General features: G+C 44.3%; 1 protein-coding gene across 3 annotated transcripts; it reads right to left on the reverse strand.

Moving 5' to 3' along the window:
• Positions 1-1,309: 1,309 nt before the first annotated feature.
• On the reverse strand, positions 1,310-20,158 carry SYT11 (synaptotagmin 11). Of its 3 annotated transcripts, none has more exons than XM_032464108.1 (4): positions 19,872-20,157; positions 13,341-14,167; positions 5,206-5,329; positions 1,310-4,649 (listed from the first exon to the last, which is right to left on the reverse strand). In XM_032464108.1, exons 1-4 carry the CDS (start codon positions 19,903-19,905, stop codon positions 4,330-4,332), a joined length of 1,305 nt encoding a protein of 434 aa, XP_032319999.1. In that variant the 5' UTR covers positions 19,906-20,157; the 3' UTR covers positions 1,310-4,329. The 3 variants fall into 3 exon arrangements, with proteins under 3 accessions (XP_032319999.1, XP_006174637.1, XP_032320000.1); XM_006174575.3 differs by having other exon boundaries at positions 1,310-4,640; positions 19,872-20,153; XM_032464109.1 differs by having other exon boundaries at positions 4,330-4,640; positions 5,209-5,329; positions 19,872-20,158.
• Between the last annotated feature and the right edge of the window lie 1,024 nt (positions 20,159-21,182).

Below are 21,182 nucleotides of genomic sequence, written 5' to 3' on the forward strand. Positions count from 1 at the left end.
CCCTCTGGAAGTGCTTCTATTAACATCATAAAAGCCTTAGGATGAAGCTAGCATATCAGAGTGACCCACAGAAAGAACATGGCCTCCTCATAGTATTAGTGACCTTTTGCCAAGTCAACTCTGGAGCCAAACCTGCCTTTGGACTTCCAGTTAAGTGAACTGATCCATTTTCCTAATGTTTAAGCCAAGTTGAATTTGGTTTCCTGTTAGTTGTGGCCCAAAGCATCTTGAGTGCCAAGATACACTTACTATCAGTGTTATTATATTATCGTGTTAGAAAAAAGTAGTATACAAAATTACATACATACCATGACTGGAATCATCAGATAGTTCAAACAAATTGGAAGGAGACATGTCAGAATTAGTAATGTTTGTCTGTAAGTGGATTTTTTCCTATTTCTATGAACTTGTACTTTATTATACATGTTTTTGACAATGGATCCTGAGTAATGGATCAGGGGGAAAAATGCTCAGGAAATAAGATTAGAAGTCAAAACGGGGGAAGATATAGTTCAGTGGTAGAGTGCATACCTCGCATGCACAGGGTCCTGGATTCAATCCCCAGTACCTCCATCAAAGATAAATAAAATCAATTACTTCCCTGTCAACAACAACAAAAAGACAAAAAGGGTTGGAATCTTGATTTTTTTTCCTCTTTATTTTCCAATTTTCTTATAATATGCTTATGATGTTAGTTTTGTAATTTAAAAATGTTTTATAGTTCCTTTACTGAAACTTTCAAAGAGCAGAGCCTTTTTCTCCTGCTTCCTTTCTCGCTACTTCTCGCAGGTACACACAGTGTTCCTTTTCTTTCAGAGCATTTCTGAGTTTGTAATTAAATATTTATTAATGTGATTATTTGATTAACGCTTGTCCTCTGCTAAACTCCTCAAACGCAGGACTCTTGCTTGTCAATGTATTGTATCCCCAGTAGCTGGCACATGGTAGGCATTCAGTTAAATTTTTTTTTCTTGACTAATGAGTAAATGAGAGGACAGAATCAGCCAGTCTCAGCATTGCTTTTGGCGATAAATATTTCCAATTAAAGGAGCAGGCTAATTCTCAGCACTGAAATCCATTATGTTTTGCTCTGGTGGTTATAGTCTCAAACATTACATTTTAAGAGGAAAACAGAAGGACTAGAAAAAAAGACTCTGGGTCTGGAGCCTAGAATCTGCATTTTTCAACAAGTGTCCCAGAAGATTCTGAACCACACTTTGGAAAACATGCCCACATTCTATTGGAGTCTGAGTGTTAGCATCATTCATTGTCATCCAGCTTTCAAGAAAATCATGCTGATGTCACTGGGTCTATTTAATGTGAATCAGTCTTTATTTTGCACTTGTGTGGTGCATTAACAAATTCAACATACAAGATAGCATTACATATTGTAGGTTAGCGTTACAGCATTACGCAGTTTCACACAATTCATGTTAGCTTTTTCGATTTTTCCTTTTTTTTTTTCTTTTTTTTTTAATTTGACATGTTTATTTTAGAGTTTCATTTTTTACAAGAGAAGACACAAGGTAAAGAAAGACGACCACATCGGAGAAGAATCACGGTGAGGGCAATGTCACTATCCTGGCAATAAGAAAAGCCTTCCAAGAAAAAGGACTTGCATTTTTCCCTCTCCTGAGCAAGCCGCACCTGGCCCACCAACCAGTTCTGCCTGTTTTCACATCCAGAGCACTGCTCATAAACGTGTACATCTCAGCTGTGCTCCACTGAGAAGAACCGAAAGAAGGAATAAGTCATAAAGGGACTTTTGTTATTAAGAAAAAAAACTCTTGTCTTCCCAAGGGAATCAAGATATCAGCAGAGAAGGACTGACTCTTGGAAAATCAGAAGTGACCATTCCCTAACCTATTCCTGACCATGAGTGCCTTGTACAAAAGCTAGAATGTGACTCTCTTGTCTTTCAACTGACTCTTAGGAGGAGGCATTCCTCCTCCACCCTTATCAGTTAGCTCTGGAAGGAGCAACTGTGAAAGCCAAAGTCAGCTCAGAAACTTTGGGACGGCAAAGTCAAGGGCACGATGGATCAAGCCTGAGGTAGGAGGGAGGAACCCTGTACTGTTTGCCTCTTTGCCCTTTTCTGAGAAAGACACTGAGGCAGCTCCTAGGCAACAGAACTCCTGGTTCCCCCCTGTCACCTCACCACCCACTGCTCAGTAGACCCAAAGAATGCAAGGAATAAAGCTACCAGGAGATGGGGAAGAGAGGACTGGCATGAGGCTGTTTTCCCAGACTTCCCTCGGGAGGAGCTACAGAGGCACACACAGCAGGGCAAAGACCGGACTATCTCCACCTGTTGCTTCGCATTGTTTCTGGGAAGGAAACAAAAGTGGGCTGCTCAGCGATTTCTGATCTTTAGACATTAAGGCGATGAAGAGGAACCATTTAAAATTTTTCCTAATGGGGCTTCAGAATGCTCCTGTCAGATTTACATTAAACTATCTCAATGCATTTTTAGAAAACAAAAATTATTTTCTTCTACGTATGATACAGTATTTACATTCCATGGAGTGCAGGATAGAGACTGGTGGTGTGAACCCAACTGATGGTGAGATTGTGAGTCAAATTATGGGGGCTGGGGGCTGACAGGGACAAGAACAGAGAGTGGGCTTTGTGCCTGCTCAGAACTGCTCTGCATTGTCAAGAATCCAGGTGGGAAAAAAAGGAAAAAAAGGATGCAGGGACACAGATTAGTATTAAATCCACAAGAGTTAAGGGATCGTCAAAGGCAACATCACCACTCTCTCCATGGAAACTCAGCTTTCCAGCTCCCTTTTCAGAAGCAAGTTAGATCGTGATGTTCTTGTATGAATGTGGGTTTTCAATCTTGGCTCATCTTTCAGGCCTTGGTTCAAGCCGCTGCTTATTTGAGTTCCTCTTCAGGCTGGCAAAAAAATATCTACTACCTATCCAGGCTTACTTATTATCAATGAAGTCTTTGCCATCTGAAAAGTCTCAACTTTAGAGACACGGCTAGACTGGGAATAAGGAGATGTGAATTCTAATCCCAGCAAGATGCTGAATCTCTCTCAACCTCTCTTGTCCACTGGCAGGAGGATTGACATCTGTGGTCCCCCCATTCCTTCCTCTTCTCTTGAGATTCATAAGTCTTAAGAACTAAGCCCTTTGTTTTGAGGGAAAGGATGTTCTGAAAGAATCTAAGTCATCTTTATTATTCATTTAATTGCATTTCCTCATTTAGTTATTTTTAAGAGCCATTATTGAAAAATTTAAGGAGAAAAAATAATTTCTGAAGGCCCTTTTCCTTATGAAGCCAAACTAACCTCATCTAAGCTACTTGAGAAGACTCTAAGCTTCTCAATGGTTAGCATCACTGGAGAAGCAAAGGCCAGTTTAATCCTTCAAACCTCTGATGATTTCTAACCCATCGACCAACAAATGGCTGTCACTTCCATATACAGCTACAAAGGGAGATGGCAGTCACCTCATTTTCTTTTCCTTGTCTTCATACTGCAGACAGAGTTTGGGATCAGCTGGATGTGTTCACTGGTCCTATCCTAGAGCTGAATTTGAAGTCCCCAAAGCTCTTTTTAGAGAAGTCATCTAGTTTTGTAAACTTAAAGTCTACCTAATAAGTCTGATGTCTTCATATACTTGATCACAAATTAATCAAGGACTGCCTTTTACCCCTTCATAGCAGGAGGGCTGACAGCATACAAACCGCATTTCTCGGTCTTTCTCCTGAAAACTGCTTTATCCATTCCACCTTTGTTTCTTGGCTTACTACAGACCTCTGGACCTTGAGCTCAGTGAAAGGGCAGAGATGGAAGAGGTAACAGGGAGAAAAGATAGAGATGATGAAAACATGAGGTTTTACAAGAGCAAAATATTCTGCAGAGGTGGGGTGTGAGAATAACTCTCCAGAGAAGCCCAATAAAAAGAGATCAATTTCAGGTAATCAGCAAATACAATTCGGCACAAAACACAATTTTCATGGATTAAAATCTGTAACTTGATGTTGGCAGTTAGCCTAATTTCTTCAGTTTGTATTAGACATGCAAGTATAAGGTTACATTGTTATATATAGACTTGTAGAGGTCTTTCCCTTTCTTTTTTTCCCCATTTGAAAAAAAAAAAAGGAATTTCTAGTGCCTTGCAAAGGAGAAAAATCATCATCGCTAAGAACTGATCTGCAGCTGTGGTCATGTGGGGTGGTTCTTTGTGGGGTTTGTTTTGTAAGAAATTTTCTTCTACAACTAAAATGAGGTTTTGAGTCCGCTTCCCTCTGTCATCTCTCTCCCCGCCACATCCCCGCCCAGCCCGGCCCCGGGGTTAGAGGCGAGGAGAACAGGATTAGTACTCGCTCAGACTGTGCCACTTGGCCACAGGCTTGCGGGGGCTCTCGCAGACCTCTCTCCAGTGTTCGGCACCGCTGGCTGTGACACTGTGCGCGCCCAGGATCAGCCTTCCCACCACCTCGTTCTTGGTGGTGCGATCGAAGTCGATGACGAGGAACTCGATGCTGATGTCAGGCAGGAGGTCGGTGGGGATATCGTAGATGAAAGACTCGTTGAAGACTGGGTTCAAAGTGCACTTCTTCACGTGGGTTTTCTTCTTGGCGATGCGCTTTCTGCCGTAGTAGACGTTCACCTTGACGTAAGGATCTGGGGCCCCCAAAGAGATAAGAAAAAGGGAGACAGGCCTATGACACAGTCCTCTCCTGTACAGTGGTGACTTCATGTTGGGGAGGAGGGGGTTCTGTTCATCTCCTTGGCCACCCCCGTGTGGTCTTTAGTGACTGCACAGTAAGTGCATGCCAACTGTGTGCACATCTGCCTGCCTGGACAAGGGGCCAAGGAAACCATGCAGGAATGGAACTGAACAACTGGCTAGAGTCAGGGCTGAAGAAACCCCACGACACCGACAAGCATTCTCTAGGGCGCGGGGAATGACAACAGCCTGCTGTCTTTTTGAGAGTCTCACCCAGGGCAAGGGCACAGCACCTGCCACGCATATCACTAGAATACCCAACCAAATGTAAAGACCTCATTTGCTCACCCAAATCTCCTCCCTGGCTACATTCATTGGGAAAAGAATGCAGACAGAGAGGAACAGGGGGAAAAGTGAGAGGCGTCAGGGGTCCTGAAAGGTGCCTGGGTCACAGGCAAGGGGCAGTAGTTGAGGGGGGAGGAGGTAGACAGATAGAAATAGGTTGAAGTAAATAGCTGCTACCTGAGAGACCGGTGATATCCATCTTCGGCAAGTGTCTGGCTTTGAGGACCACCACTGTCATTCTTTGTGCCACAGGCTGATATGACAGAGACACCTGGAGCTCCCCTCTGCTAATGCACTTCTGTGGAGAAGAAATAGCAGATGGGATCCCAGCAGAGGGTGCAGGCCACGGCACAGAAAGCACGCAGGGGAAAAAGGAAATGTTCAAATCATAATCCTGATACAGAATAAAATCATTTGCACGGAGAAGCAGTGTAGCCTAGTATTTCAGAGTACAGACTCTGAAGTCAGACTGGCCTGGATTCAAATTCTGACTTTGCTTCTTATCAGTATGATCTGGGACAAGTTACTTGAGCTCTCTGTACCTCCACTTTGTCACCTATAACATGGAGTTAAATATTGTACCTACTTCACAGGGTTAGGAAGAGGATGCAGTAAGTTAGAATTTGTAAAACACCACAGTGCCCAGCACACAGTGTATACGAGACATGCATTCTTTCCTAGTTTCATTTGGTTTTTGTGATAAAATAGTTTTGAAGGCTGTATAGTGGGACATAGGAAACTTGAGTTTGAGTCTTAACTTTGCCTTTTACTCACCACCTGGCGCTAGGCAAGTCCCTGAACTTTCTGGAGTCTGTTACTCCATTAAATATCAACACCTGCTCTGCCTGCCTCAGTGTATATGCCCTTCTCCAGCCAAGGCAGCTTCCTCTCCACATCTTTGTTTCCCCACCTTTAAATTTTACGCTAGGCTCTATTTTGAGCTTGGAAAAACCCTCCAGCCCTCCAAGAACATTTCTCTTTTTTGGTTTCATTTTTTGGTTTTGGTTTTGTTCCTTTTTTTTTTTTTTTTTTTTTTTGGTCCTCCAAGAACATTTTAAACAAGATTGGATACTACATGCCAGGTGTTGGGGATTCAAAGCTGATAGAACTCAGTTCTTGCTCCCAAGGAACTTCTCATGGAGTAGAAGAGAGAGATGTAAACATATTTACTTGTCCGAAAAGTAAGAAGCCTAAGTGCCGCTGGGAGATTCAAAGAAGGCTTTGCCCGCTGATGTCCAGGCTGAGTTTGAGGGGGTTAAGAGCCACTGAGGCACTGGACAAAGAGAAGACCACGTGGAGCAGAGCAGTAGAGTGGCTGGTACCAAGGCATTGGGTGCTGAAAGGTAGGCTAGGCTGGGTTCAGAGGATGGTGAGTGGCGAGTGTGCCTGAATTTGGGGTGCTGGCAGGGGGGATGGGCTGGGAACCCGGAGAGGTGGGTTGGGGGATGGGAGGTGAAGGGCAGTGGAGACAGGCTGACCAAGCAGCAGAGCCACCAGCAGCACACAGGTGAGAGGAGGTCTGTAAGCATAGTAGTGACAAAGTTGTTGTTAATATATTCATAATCATGTTATTCTAGTGAAAGTCAGAAAGCTCAGTTAAGAGGCTGCTGCAACAGGCTAGGGAAGAAACTGACAAAGCCAGGAACCAGGGCGGTAGCAGAGGAGACAGATGTGGGGTAAGTTATGTCTCAGGACGAATTGTCAGAATTTGCTGGTTTGGAGTGGCTAACTGGATGTAAATATAGGCGAGAGGGAAGAAATGGAGGAATATTTCTTGTGTTTCTAGCTTAGAAAGTGGGGATGATGGGGGAGGGTATAGCTCAGTGGTAGACTGTATGCTTAGCATGCACAAGATCCTGGGTTCAATCTCCAGTACCTCCATTAAAATACATAAATAAATAAACCTAATTACCCCCCAAAAATAATTTTTAAAAAAGGAAATAAGAGCTGCTTAAAAAAAAAAAGTGGAGATGAGGCTGGGACCAGGGAAATAAAAGGAGGTGGGATTGGAGGCATTTAGGACAGAAGTTCAATTCGAGACAAAAATCATTCCTCCACAATCAAATCTTATTTCTTGTATTCTTCATAGTCCCAAAGAAATGTCAGCTACTACAGGAATTCTTAGATTCAGCAGAAATAGACTAAACTCAGTACCAGTCTTCCATATACCAGCCACATATCCACCAAAATGACTTCTTGTCCACTTACTAAGTACCAGGCACTCTGCTATCAGCTAGGGCTGAAAAGGGACAACGAGGGACCTCATCCTCAAGAAGCTCGCCTGCTAGTGCACTACCTGCTTAGGTGTGTCTGGTGCAGGAAAGGCTAATAGCAGTAAATAATTTAATTAGCTCATCAGTGAATAATAAGGGGGAAAAAAACCTAATAGTTCATGCTTTGATTATGTCTTTTTTTTTGGTTTTCACTGGTTTACATTTTTTAAAATTTGTTTTAATTTAGGTTTTTTGTTTTGTTTTATTTTTTTGGAGGCACTGAGGATTGAAGCCAGGACCTCGTGCATGCTAAGCACACGCTCTACCACTGAGCTATACCTCCCTACCGATTATAAGTCTTAAGTCATCTTGAGGAATGAAACTGTGATAATATTTTCACATGGTTTAAACTTTTTCTTTTTTAAAAATTTAATTTAATTAATTAATTTACTTAAAAAAATTTCTTAAGGCTGTATTTCATACCAGGAGCATATGGACATGCCTTTCATAGGGCATAGAACACGACTAAACTTTAAACTTAGACTTTAGCTTTTGAAAATGAAATATAAAAGAGAATAGACTTTAAAAAAGATTTTCATGGTTTTCTCTGCTAGATTGAAGCCCCTTGTTTTTTCCTTATCTATAACATACATATTGTTGGCTCTTGATTATATTCACAGGAAGTACCCTCAGCCAGTTTAAAATCACAGGCTGGCTGCCCTGGTTAATCAGTATACTTCTGGGCTGCTTCCTTTTGACATCAGTCAGAACACAATCAGAGAATGTAAACTAATTTACATTACTAAACTGGCATCAGGAAAGTAATCCCTCATCATAAAGAAAATCAAATGCCTTCCAAATCATTCAGAACTGAGCTGCCCAATGCAATATCCACCAGCTACATGTATCTATTTAAATTTATTTAAAATTTTTTCATTTTCTATTTAAATTTTACTTTTAATTCATTAAAAATAAATAAAATTAAAATTTTAGTTCCTTAGTCACACTGGCCATATTTCAAGTGCTCAATAGCCACATGTGCCTAGTGGCCACCATAGTAGACAGTGTGAATATAGAACATTTCCATCATCATAGAAAGTTCCAGTAGATAGTGCTGATCAAAAAGAACTTTTGGATTATTTGGGCCACAGCTCCCTTCCATTTTCATGAATAATGAAATGTTGACTAGATTTGAAATCTATTTCTGGGACCACACTTGAATATTGGTATCTAAATATTAAATATACAATCTTTGAATAAAATTCTAACTTTGTATACAGAAGAAGGCTAGGTGGGGTAAAAGGGAAATTTGATTTAAAAAACAGAGTTTAAAAAATAGTTTTATTTGTAAAAATAACATTGATTACAATATTATAGCTTAGATTTTCTGATTACTTCTTTAAAACTCTGTTTCTTAATTCATCCATTATAGCAAAATCATCCTAAATCCCCGTGCCCCTTCCCTAGTTCTTTGGAAAAGTGGACAACTTTTGGTTCCCCTCTTAATAATTTCCTCCCCTAACATCACTCTTCAGGCAACTGTTCTCCATCTGATCCCGCCCTCTGCTCCTTCACCTTTGGCCATTTTACATGGGCAGAATGCCCGTCCCCATTCAGCTGTCCCTTTGTGGTCCCAAGTCTGCAGCCACAACACCACCTGAATGCCATTCCATTCTGCATTGAAGGCCAGCATTTCATGTCCCCTCCCCCCACCCCCTACTCCCCCAGTTCCCCCTCTCTTCCACCCAATTCCCACTCTGAGTAGCTAGCATTATCAATGGCTCTTTCTCAAGGGCTCTTTGTCAAGGGCTGGGAGCGAACTCTGTTTCCCATCCCCTTGGCCTAGTGAGGTAAAGACCCTGCTGAGGGGCAGGCAAGCAGAAGGACAAGGGGGAGAAAGGGTTTTATCCATGCCTGACAGAGTTGTGAGGCTTTGGTTTCAGAGAGCGGGACCCTTTCTCACTGAGGGGAAAAGAGGAGCAGGAGCGGTGGTCCTAAAGATGTTCAGCTGAAGGAAATAGTTAGGCAAGGGTTAAGTCTGTTTCTGGTAATTAGCAGAGCCCCTTCCAGATTTTTCAAGCCACAGAAGCTTTACATTCGGTGGACTCATGCATCCTCAATAAACCTTTATTGGGGCTAGAAGTTCTAAGCGCTACCTCGACATAAATCACAGTCGTGGGAAAACAAAAGAAACAAAGACCTCAACATTCAACCACATCCACCCCCCCCTTCCCTGTCTTCTCCCCAGTACACATCCATAGCAACTTCCTTTATTGTTTATTTCTTTATTGTTCCTGGAAAACTGACATTCCTTTCTCTTTCTCTCTTTTCAGTCCCTTTTGACTAGACTGGATGACCTCTAAGGTCTCTTGTAAATCTGAGATTTTAAGAATCCTCTCATTCCCATGACCATTGTCCTAGGTCATGAACACCAATCTGGTGGTAGAAAGACAGGAAATGGTTTGGAAAACAATGACCTGAAGAAATTAGGAGTCTAGCAACTCTCTATTATCCACTTTGTAAATCACTCTTTTCTGCTGTCTTTTCTTTACCCCAGACCTCTCTGCACCACCTCCCTTCTCCTTGTGGGGGATGCACTATGGGAATGTAAATTTACTTTTATTTCTATCTGAATAAAATATTAGGGGAAAAAAAAAGCTGCCACTGGAAAAAAGTCCAGTTCATAGTTCCTATGTCCAACTCAGAGATTTGGGGGCATTATAGAGTTTATTTTTATTGTTTTTATTTTTATTTATTTATATTTTTGGGGAGGAAGTAATTAGGTTTACTTATTTATTTCTTAATGGAGTTACTGGAGATTGAACCCAGTACTTGGTGCATGCTAAGCATGTGCTCTACCACTGAGCTATACCTTCCCCCCCATAGAGTTCATACTGTGAACTTTCACTAATAATCAAGCGTTAATTTTTTCTTCTTTTTTTTTAGTGGAGGTACTGGGGATTGAACTCAGGACTTCATGCATGTTAAACATGGGCTCTACCACTGAGCTAGTACCCTCCCCCTCAAATGTTAATTTTTAATGCTGCTTGTATCATTCTGTATGTTCATCAGAGTTGAGAGTGCTCCCACGAAGTGACCCCATTAGCCTTCATGATCCAGCTCAAAGGGAGACTGAGGCCCAGAGAAGGTAACTGCTTGCCCAGAATTAGGGAGTGAAACGGACTGAGTCAGAAATGGTGACCAGTCCTGGGCTTCTTCAAGAAGACTACACTGTGATAATGGAAAGGACAAGAGTTGAATTTCCTGCTAAAGGTCAGGAAATGCAGTTAGGGGTGGGGAGTTGTCTAGAGAAATGCAATTCTTACCAATCTCCACCCCGGAATCTTTGGCCCCATAGTATACGGGAATGCCTTACACAGACCAGAGAAAGCTCTTTACAGACAGGGTGGAATAGTCCCAGGCAGCTCTAACTGCTGAGCCAAGGGGAGATCCAGAAAGGGCAGACTTTTGGCTACAGTAGGGAGGGCTGAGGGTAGACATTTGGAGGCTGCACTACTAGGGAAGCAGGGGGACAAGTGACTAGGGGGGTGACAGCCATGACCCAGGATGGAACACAGCCCTGCCTACAGGCACTGGTTGGGGCAAACAGGTTTAGGAAGGCTGAGAGGGGTGGGGCTGCACAGGCTCTGGGTGTCCTGTCGGGCTGCTCCCAGGGGATGTGTAGCTCGGAATCCCAGTCCTGCCTGGCTTATCCCTCCTGAAGGGAGTTAATAAAGTGGAAAGAAGCTTGGCTCTTGCCAAGAGCCCCTGGCAGTTTAGCAAATGCCATTGTCTGTGCTCCCTGCCCAGTGTCCTGGATTTGAGGCTGTTTTGTTCCCAGCCCAAGTCAGTCCCTTTCCTTGCCAGTCTCTTCCCAGCTGCAGCTTGGCACAGAGCCATGCTCCACTCTCAGCTGTGGGCTGTGAGTGTACGAGCCATCTGGAGGAGTCCAGCTACTTGGTGGCTTTACCAAGGCTGGTGCTACAGGGAAGGCTGTGGTAGAAAGGACCCCCCTAAGAACTAGATGAAGGCAGGAAGGAGACACTGGAGCTGCTATAAAGGGGAGTTGGGAATTAGGGAAGTGGGTTGGCAGAATCGGGAGGAAAAGAAATGGAGAGAGGGGAAGGGATGGAGGGGGATGAAACAGATCACTACTGCAGCTTCTGTCTGGGCCTCTGACTCCAAGCTCAGACTACACGACAGCTCCTGCTGTGTGGGACTCTCGGATGTCTTACTGTATTCTAGCAATGGACCAGTGTTTATGCCCTGACCAAAGGCCTCTAATAGTCTTTAAAATGTTTGCACTCCCCTTGGTCCCTGTGAGGTAGAGCTGAGTGTGCCACGTGGCAACAGCAGTTCTCTGGGTAATGGCATGACGAGGCTGGCTGCAGTGGGACAGGTGCCTACTACACAGCAGAGAGGGTAGGCACACATCTCCAGGGGGACTGCTGCCTGCCTCCCATCCCCAACCTGGCACAGCACAGTGTCCTCCTTCAGTGGCCAAACCCTCCTGGGAGCTCACTGCACGCTCAGCCCTGCTGGCCTGGAAGCCTCTGTCCAGTTCTGAGCCTCCCGCCTCCCCATTGGGTCCAGCGTGGGCTTGAAGGTGGAAGAGGCAGTACGACATAAGTAAGGCACCTCTAGGCAGGGCTCTATGTGCAGTTGTTTTTAGTGGCTCTGATATCCTTTCTGAACCTTCTACCCTCTTCCCCGTGGATCCGGGCCTCCCTTGTCTTCCTTCACTTTGTCAAAACAAAATAGAAATATCTACAAACCACATTATCTCTCCCATAGAGCAAACTTTATTAATAATAGAAATAATAATAATAATAGTGGTTACTATTTACTGAAGGTTTACTAAGTGCTAGGGACTAAGTAAAATCATCATCTTAATTCCTATAAGAAACTGAGACTTAGAGAATTTAAGCAGCTTGCTCAAGGTCACTTTGCTGGTGGACTTTAGATTCAAATGCAGGTCTGATTTCAAAGTCCTTGCTATCAACCATTTATGTTAAATCCTGAAAAAGGAATGAAACTCTAAAATTTCAACAACTTCCTTCATAGCACCTACCACACTCACTATATGAGAATTGCCAAGATTTATTTCTTTCTCTTCCACTAAAGTAAATCTCCACAAGGGCAATCATATGCCAGGTGTATGCTCTCACTTGATCCTCATAACCTGTGAGGAAGGCAATATGATCAGCTCCATTTTACAGATGGGGAAATAGACTCTTAGAAGGGTGAAGGACTCACCCATATCACACTGCTGGAAAGTGGTGAGCTGGACCGTGAAGCTGGGCAGTCCGACTCAAGAGCCCTAGTGCTTAACCACAGAACCACGCTGCCTCCCCAGTTGAGGAAGGAATAAATGAACTAGTCGGGGTGGCGTTACCATTCTTCCATCCCTAAAATTATAACTCGAGAGCCAATGCTGGCCTAGTGGAGAGAAGGTAGGATGAAGGGCTCTCATCTCCCTTTAAATGCAAACAGGGAGGACAGTGGGGGAGGAGAAGGGGAACAGAGAAGGGAGAGGTGTCCATGGTAAAGGCTTGGGCCTAGATGAGGGGCCCAAAGGCTGAGGTCATTTATTAAGCTGCATTTATAAAATGGTTATCAGAAGTCATATACATGATACTACTTACACAACTCTAAGTTTCTGTTGGGAAAGGGAAGCTGAGGGGGAAGTTACTGAACTACTTTCAGAGCTTCTCAGCTGTGACAACTAAGTGCACTAGAAGAGGATCACACGTTATTCTGGAGAAGAAATTGGCCCCCACATCCATGATGTGATGGGGTCTAGGACTGGTGAGCCAGCCTGCTCCAAGCAAGCTGGATATGGCATCAGGATGCCCACTACTAAGTGAAATTTCAGGAAGATACTTGCCTTTCTTTCCTTAGGAACTTGGAGGAGGTGTTCTTGGAGATCTAACCAGCCAGGCTGTCTGTCTTACTCTGACCACTGCCTAACACTGATAGCCAAGAGCTTCCTCTCTACAGCCTCTCTTTGCCAACTATCCCACCCCCTCCCCCTGCCATTTGTCCCCTTTTCTCCCCCAACCTACCATCCCTCCCCAACACACTCTTTCTCCTCACCTGGATGTTCCTTTTGATGATGTCCCTGGTCAGCTGTACCTTGCCTGTGCTGGGGTCTACCCCAGCCAACGGCACCATGACCTCCCCAATGACGTCATCCCGGGAGAAGCGGTCAAAGCTGAGGACGAGGAAGTGCAGTACCAGGTCCTGCAGCTGGCTGTATGGGATGCCATAGAAGGTGAAGGTCTCGTCAAACACAGGGTCCAGGGTCTTCCGCAGCACTCTGGTCTTCACCCGATGCCGCTTGTCGGGGAGGATGGTCATTTTGATGTAGGGGTCAGAGCCCTGTGTCTGGTCATCCATCACCGGCAGCCCATGAGCCTCCTGGATTGTCACCACCAGGGCTTTTTTCGGAAAGTTATAGTCCACTGAGAAGGTGAGGGATCCTAGCATGACATCCTCCTCTGGAGATGATGGAGAAGTAGTTTTGCTCTCCCCGGGGGTCAGGCTCGCAATGGGGCTCCTCAGTTCTTCCCCATAGTCCACTTTGATGGGTAACTGATCTATACAAGATCCAGAGTTAGGTCCTCTAGAACCCTTGTCTTGGCCCAGCAGGCCAGCCTCTGCTGCGTCCACCAACAGGTTCCCACGTCCACCTTCCCTCCCAGAGCCATCTTTGTCTCTCCGCACTTTGATGATTTTCTTCTTGTTGCTGAGGGTCTCTGGGTATATGCTGATGCCTTTGAGCATGTGAATAAACTTGTATGGTGGAGTCTTGTGCTTCTTTTCTGCCTGCTGGTGGCAGCATGTCCAGACAAAGACGGTCACTGAGACACACACCACCAGCACAGAGGCCCCAATGAGGCCGGCCACCACTGGTGACACATCTGAAGGTGGAGACCAGAGACATGTCAAGGCTGGTGGACCTCAATGCCCTGTCCAGAGCATCCCTGCTTAGTGGCTGTGCTGGAGCCATGCTAATCTGCAGCCTGGCCTCCAAAGCAAAACTTGCTCATCTGGGCTTATGAACTACTCCCCCGTCTTAGAGATGCCCTCACCTATCCTTTCCAATCAATGCATGGCTCTTCCTTTCAACCAAACTTGGATGAAATATTGTCTTCTCTAGAAAGCCTTCCCTGAAGCGCTCCACCTGACTGCCTGTTTTTTCTTGGCCTTCCTTCAATGCTTATGGACTTGGTTTGCTCATACTGATTTGTCTTTCACATAAAGCTGCCTGGTAAGTGCTGTAGGTCACCTTTTTACATGGGAACCCATTCACCTCAACTGTTACCAAGGGCATGAGCTGTGTCTGGTTTCAGGAGGATATTCCACAGCATTCAGCGCAGGGTTTGCAACAGTGGGCCTGTGTTGACTCACTGACTGACAGGTGGGGTGGAAGGATGTGGGGTTGACTTTTGATGGTTTTGGAAGTGTGCCCAAGTATGGTAAAAACGAGTGGGTGGTAAGAAGTAGAAGAACTCTGGGTCTAGGTACTTTTAAAATATGTTCCACATTTCAGCTCCCAGGTATTTAAAATACAAGTATTTTACATAGGAAGAAACAGGGACTATGGAAAATGTCAGATCTTTGCTCAACTGTCACCTTCTTAGTAAGATCCTCCCTGACCACCCTATTTAAAAACGTAACCGTTTCCACCCCTGAGACCCACACTTCCTGGCTCTCTTCATTTTCTCCATATGGCTTGTCATATTCTCTCAGTCCCCAACCCCCCCACAAGAATATATATAAATACACATATAATTTTACTATTTATTGTCTGTCTCCACTAGGATGTAAGTTTCATAATGACATAGGTTTTGTCTCTTTTGTTCATTTCTGTATCCTCAGCACTAAAAACACCTAGCAGGTACTTAACATATATTTGTTGAGTAAACAAGTAACTAAAGAGAAACACATTTTTTCCCTTCCCTTCCTCTAGTCTTATCTTCCCCTACACAAATTGGGCTCCTGACTTAAATAATTAGGTCTGGGGATTTTTTTCCCCCTTAAATTCACTGAAGCCAAATTGAGTTTAGGCCTTAAAGATCTACATACGGCCTATAGTTATCCACATTACTTTTTAGGGAAGGCTTGGGTACGGCAGGAAGAACTAAGGAAATAAATGTGATTCAAGCATATTCCAGATTCTTCCTGGAACATCCTTCCACCAGGTATCTGCCAGCTCACATCCTCACAAAATGCAGGCCTCTGTTCATAACTCATCTTATCAGAGAAGCATTTCCTGACTGCCTCAAGTGAGATAATATCCCCATCACCCTGATTTATCTTTCTTCACAGCACTTATTACCCCCAACATATATTTGTCTGTCCTTCCTCACTAGATAAGCTTAGTAAAAATACTGACTGTTCACTGCTATATTCCTAGATCTTGGAACCACGTGGCACATAGTAAGTGTTCAGTGAACAAATGAATTAGTAACTCAAAACAGTATCCACAGATTGGAAAAAGAGATTGAGATCAATATGATTACATATAACAGGGATAAATGTAAAATTCTATCTGGCCTTTAAAATCTATTAATAGGCAATGGGAGACCTTACATGATGAATCTGAGTGAAAATAACTTAGTAGTTGAGGTGACACCAAGCTTGGAGTATAATTAGGCTAATACCAACTTATACCATGAGTACAACATCCATATCATAGGAGGGGGAGTGTCATTTTATCTGCACTGATCACAACACACATGGAGTGTTCTATTGTGTACAAGAATATTTACTGCTATTTTTTGCGTACATTTATGACATCCCTGCCAGGCATTGTGCTAGAGCTTTCTCCATCTGAATCAAAGATCTCATTGAATAGGTATCATTAATATCCCTGCTTTACAACTGAGGAACCTGGGGACTCAAATCTGCCCTAGGCCAGAGAGTAGCAAATGGCAGTGATGAGACTTAAACTCTGGTCTACCTGACACCAGATTGTCTCTACATTAGGGATAAGCAGAATAGTGGAGGACCTGAAAACCAGATCAAATGAGGAGCTAAGGGTTCTAGGAATAATAACCTTCTTCAATAATTAAAGGCATTTTTCTGGAAGGAGGTCTGATTTGATTTTACTTTGGAGGACAGGTCTAACACCAGTGCGTACAGGCTACAAGACAGGTTTTGACTCAGAGTTAGAATCAAATTATTGTAAGAACTGCCTCACAGTGGCCCAGGCTGCTTCATGAGGCAGTGAATCTCAATTGAAGACTTTCTTTTTCAAAATTAATTAATTTTTATACTTTAAATTTGAAAACTTTCAAACACAGGTTGGATTGCCATGGGTCAGGCATATTCTAAAAGGGATTTCACCCATGGGAATTGGACTAAATGTCTCTGAAATTCTTTCTGCCTCAAACATTCCATGGTTCTCTGAAAGATGGGACTATGTAAGAAAATAAGTGGTTACATTTTGAAATAATATAGATTAGGAGTAAAGCCATTAACAAAATAAACCGAAGTGACCGTGTCCATGGCCATACTGAATAAGAGCATTTATTCTCAGAGTAGCAAGCGAAATAAGAGCTGTTAGGGAGAGGTTTCACAAAATGGGAGCAGACTTGGCAGTAAGCTCCTTGAGAGTGGGCAGAAATAGCATCCTGTTCGTCTTTGAATCCCTTAGTCTCTTGCGTCTAATTGGAGCTCAGTAAATATTTGTTTGAACAATTGATTGGATTCAACTGTCAGTCAGAATAGGTACAATTTGAAAAAGTGGCTCTCCGTTTGCCAGTCAGGGACTCTCCCGAAAACCGCTACTGCTTAGTAAAACTGAACAGAGATTCTCTCTGTGAGAAGAGAAAAACAGGGAACTACCAAGACAATTCTATTGTTGAGAACGATTTGAAAGGGAGTTTGAAAGGCCCAGGTTGGGAGACATCTGAGAGATCCTTTCGGCTCTACCATAGATTTATTCTGTGATCTTGAGAGATCCCACTGCCTCAACTTTTACTGCTAGAAAACAGGGGTGGAATGGGTAAAAGAGAATATGAAGGATTCTTATGTTTCAGGAGAGATGAAGAAACAGATGAATCCACTTGCGAATTATCTAGGCACACTCCTCCACCCTGTTTCCCACTTTTGCTTTTTTTTGGGGGGGGGGTAAGTAATTAGCTTTATTTATTTAGTTATTTTGATGGAGGTACTGGGGATTGAACCTAGAACATTGTGCATGCTAAGCATATCCTCTAACCACTGAGCTATACCCTTCCCCCCTGCTCCACTTTCTTCTTCATTTTAGTGTTTCTTAATTCCCGCTTCTCTCCTCCACACCCAAGGCAGTGAACTAGAAAAATCAGAGATAGTGAAACTCAGGACCCTATGTCTTGCTTTAGTCAAAAGTGTGGTGGGAAAAGGAAGCTGGAATTAATGGCTAAATGAATGTTTTCGAGTAGTTGTAAATTGCAGTGACCCATGCTGCTTGCTCCTTTTGTCCTCCAACGTCACGGATAATTGAGTGTTGGCTTGGTATATCTCTCAAGGGCTATGGAGTTTGAAATGAAGTACTCTATGAGACGGGAAAAAGTCAGAAGTGATGGTTCTCTGCATAGGAGACTGTGTGGGTTTAAAGTTCTGCAAGACACATCTGGGCTTTGTCCAACTCTTTCAGCCCCTGACCAGTCCTGCTTATTGACACTTCCTTTGCTAAAACAGCCTTTTCCTGTCAAATAGGCCAGTGTGATACAGTGACATGAAAATGAACTTTGGCATCAACTGGAAATTGGTTTAGATTCTAGCCTAACACTACCCTAACTAGTTTGTTTGACTTCAGCCAAGTTATTTTTATCTCCCTTCAGCTCAGTCTCCTCATTTGGCAAGTATATATAATAATGAATACACTGAAGGGTATTTGTAAGGATTAAATAAAATGTAGTATGTAAAAGGCCTTTATAATTTCTTTTCTTTTTTCCACTAATAGTCCTTCTAAATGAAATCACATATTATGCTCTGCACCATCTAACCTTCCAAGGAATCTGGAACTGCAATGACAGGAAAGAAAATGTTGGTAAGAAGGCATAAGAAAAAAAAAGAAAGACCAGGAAGAAAATCATGAGGTGCTCATGTGATCACAAAAGGGGCATCTCTTTTGGAAATTTAGGACTCAAAGATGCAGTAGATGAAACATTGTAAACTGACTATACTTCAATAAAAATACATTAAAAAAAGATGCAGTAGGTGAGATGGAAGAAAGAAATATAATCATGATTCAGCCTTGGGGAATCAGTGGGAAAAGCAGTTAATGGGTGTGATCTGTTTGATCTGATGTCTTCTTCCTGGCATTGAAGGGATAGAGCACACTGGGTTCTGTTCATTTCCATAAACCTCTTACTTGGGAGTGAGAAAAGCCATTTCCTAGTTGGATTGTGGCCCCACCCTAAACACTGGAGTCTGGATGCTCAAACCTTTTGGATTGTTTGCGAGATAGAATCTCTTAAGGAATATGAAGGAACCTTAGGCGGACAGCAACTCTCATTGGTTTCTCTCATACAAACTGGGGTAGAACTAAGGGAGAAGCAGGGCAATTCTTTTTTATTTTCGGGCCAGGAAAGCATAACACAGGAAGTTTTCTACCCAAGCACATTTTGGAGGAATCTCTCAAGAGGAAAAACTTGCTTCTCCAGCTTTTCTTTCCCATCTGCTTCCCTATTTTCCACCCCACCCTCTGCTCCAGGGAGTGTAACTGATCTTGGAGCCCGTAGGGCTGGGTCAGGGACCAGCCGCTCCGAGATGACGTAATGCTTTCTCCCGTACACAAAGCGGCCTCCCCCGGGCTCGGCCTTTTTCGCCCCTCCCCCTCAGGCCTGGCCTGGATCGGGCCCCCGCCAGCACCAGCGCGGGTGAGTCCCCCTTTTTGAAAAGCCATACCAAGGAAACAGGGAACAAAGACCCGGGAAGAAGAGCCTAGGCACTGCCAGGAGGCCCAGAAATAGACATCACGTCATCCTCCAGCCCAGCAGCGCCAAGCGCCATTTGGTAGCATCGGACGGACCCCACCATTACGATGCAGAATAGAAATTGCAGGGCCTCCTAGCCTCAGCATCCAGCTGACCGGCTTAAGGAGTGGCTTCCTTTTTGCTCCTCACCCCCGCACCTCTCTTTCCCCAGAGGCCGCCGCCTCCCCCTGGCTGTCAGCCACACATCCCACAGTCTCCAAGCTGCCATCTTGATGCCCCATCCCCCTTGCCACCTCCCTCCCCCGCAGCCCTGAGGAGTGGGAGGGGGAGGAAGGGGCACCGCCCTGCGTGTCCCAAGGGGGAGGGCTCGGCCTACCTCACCTCTCCTCCCCCAGAAGGAGGGATTCAGGTCCTCTGCAAGCTCGCTATTTCTCACCTCCAGCAGTGCTGACTGTGCACTATACAAGGTTTTAGCATCCTGGTCCTTCCCACCCTCTGTGTGGTTCTGGCCTTACCAGCCCCTGCAGCCCATAGCTCAAGTTCAGTTGCTATCTTCCGCCCGCTACCCACGACCACAGGCCCGCTTCTAGAGGGGGCGACACTTGAAGGCCCTGATCTGGGCTTCACTCTGCCCAGCTGTTGGCTTTGCAACGGTTTCGCCTACACCAGACTTAGTTTGCCAGATTCTACTTACCAAAGCTGGGTCGGATATTGGTGATCTCAGCCATGTCGTAATCAGAGGCTATTGCGATAAATGCTTTTGCAATGGTCAGACAACTCTGGGAACCTCCGGTCAGTACCGAGGCCGCCGCTGCAGAGCGCTAGGTCAGGGGAGGGGGAAGGTGTCCGGCGGACACCTCCTGCGACGGTCTGATCCCCGGTTGCCAGCTGCGGTCGCCTCTTAAGATGCTCCAGGGATGCTCTGAGCTAAGGATGCAGGTGCAGCCAGACTGGTCCTGATGCGAGGTAGGCCCCGCCTTCTTCCGAACGGCCCTCGGCAGAAGACTCCGCCTCTGTCCGAAAAGTTCCGGAAGGCAAGCCCCGCCCCTTTCCGGAAGATCTCTGGGAGGGGACCCCTCCCATCGCCAAGATTTCCTGAGAATCAGATCCCGCCCACTGATGGGCTGCGAGTCTATAAGGCGAAAACCCGGAGGCCTAAGAAGTGTAGGTACTTTAGCATATAAGAGCTTATAGATCTTGTGATTCCGGGTTCCTGGGCTTAATATAGCAGCAGAATGTTCTGGGCCAGAGGGGGCCCAGGATTTTGGAAAAAACAACATTCTATATTGCCTACATTTCAGTATCAATTGCCATTATTGTTAGGCATTTCTGAGACCACTAAAGATTATTATGGAAATTCTTAAACTTCAGAAGCTCTGATTAAAGACAAAAACCTGGTGATGGTTGCACATCTCTGAAGATTTATTGAAAATAATTTAATTGTATAAGTAAAACAACGGATGGGTTTTGTAGTGTGTAAATTAAAACTTTAAAAACAAAGACTAGAGAGAGGGTATAGCTTAGTGGTAGAGTGCGTGCCTAGCAGGCAGAAGGTCCTGCGTTCAATCCCCAGTACCTCTACTAGGAAAATAAATAAATACCACCCCCCCAAACAAAAAAACCCCAGAGACTAATGAAGAATGTCAAAGTTAGTAAGTGTTGGATATTTCTCTTTTCAAAAGCTTCAAGTGCTTAAAGGTGCTTGTGCTTAGGGGTGTGAAAGAGAAAGAGCAAATCAACAGATCTGTGTATTCTGTAGATTCAAAAGCAGGACACAGATGAAACTCCAAGCTTCTAGAGACTTCCTTGGCATCTGGAAGAGTTAGGGTGATTCAGGTTAGAGCCAGACTGCTGGCGATTATCTCCTCGAGCACTTCAATTTCACCCTCTATTTTGGCTGTGGGTACTTTCATCCTGTCGGGTTCTGTTTACAGACAGAATCAGGTCAAATAGATTATTTAAATGCATAAATATTTGTTGGTGGTTCACCTGTAAAGTGGGAGAG

Source organism: Camelus ferus, chromosome 21 (assembly GCF_009834535.1).
Source record: "Camelus ferus isolate YT-003-E chromosome 21, BCGSAC_Cfer_1.0, whole genome shotgun sequence".
In the NCBI taxonomy this organism is placed as follows: Eukaryota; Metazoa; Chordata; class Mammalia; order Artiodactyla; family Camelidae; genus Camelus; species Camelus ferus.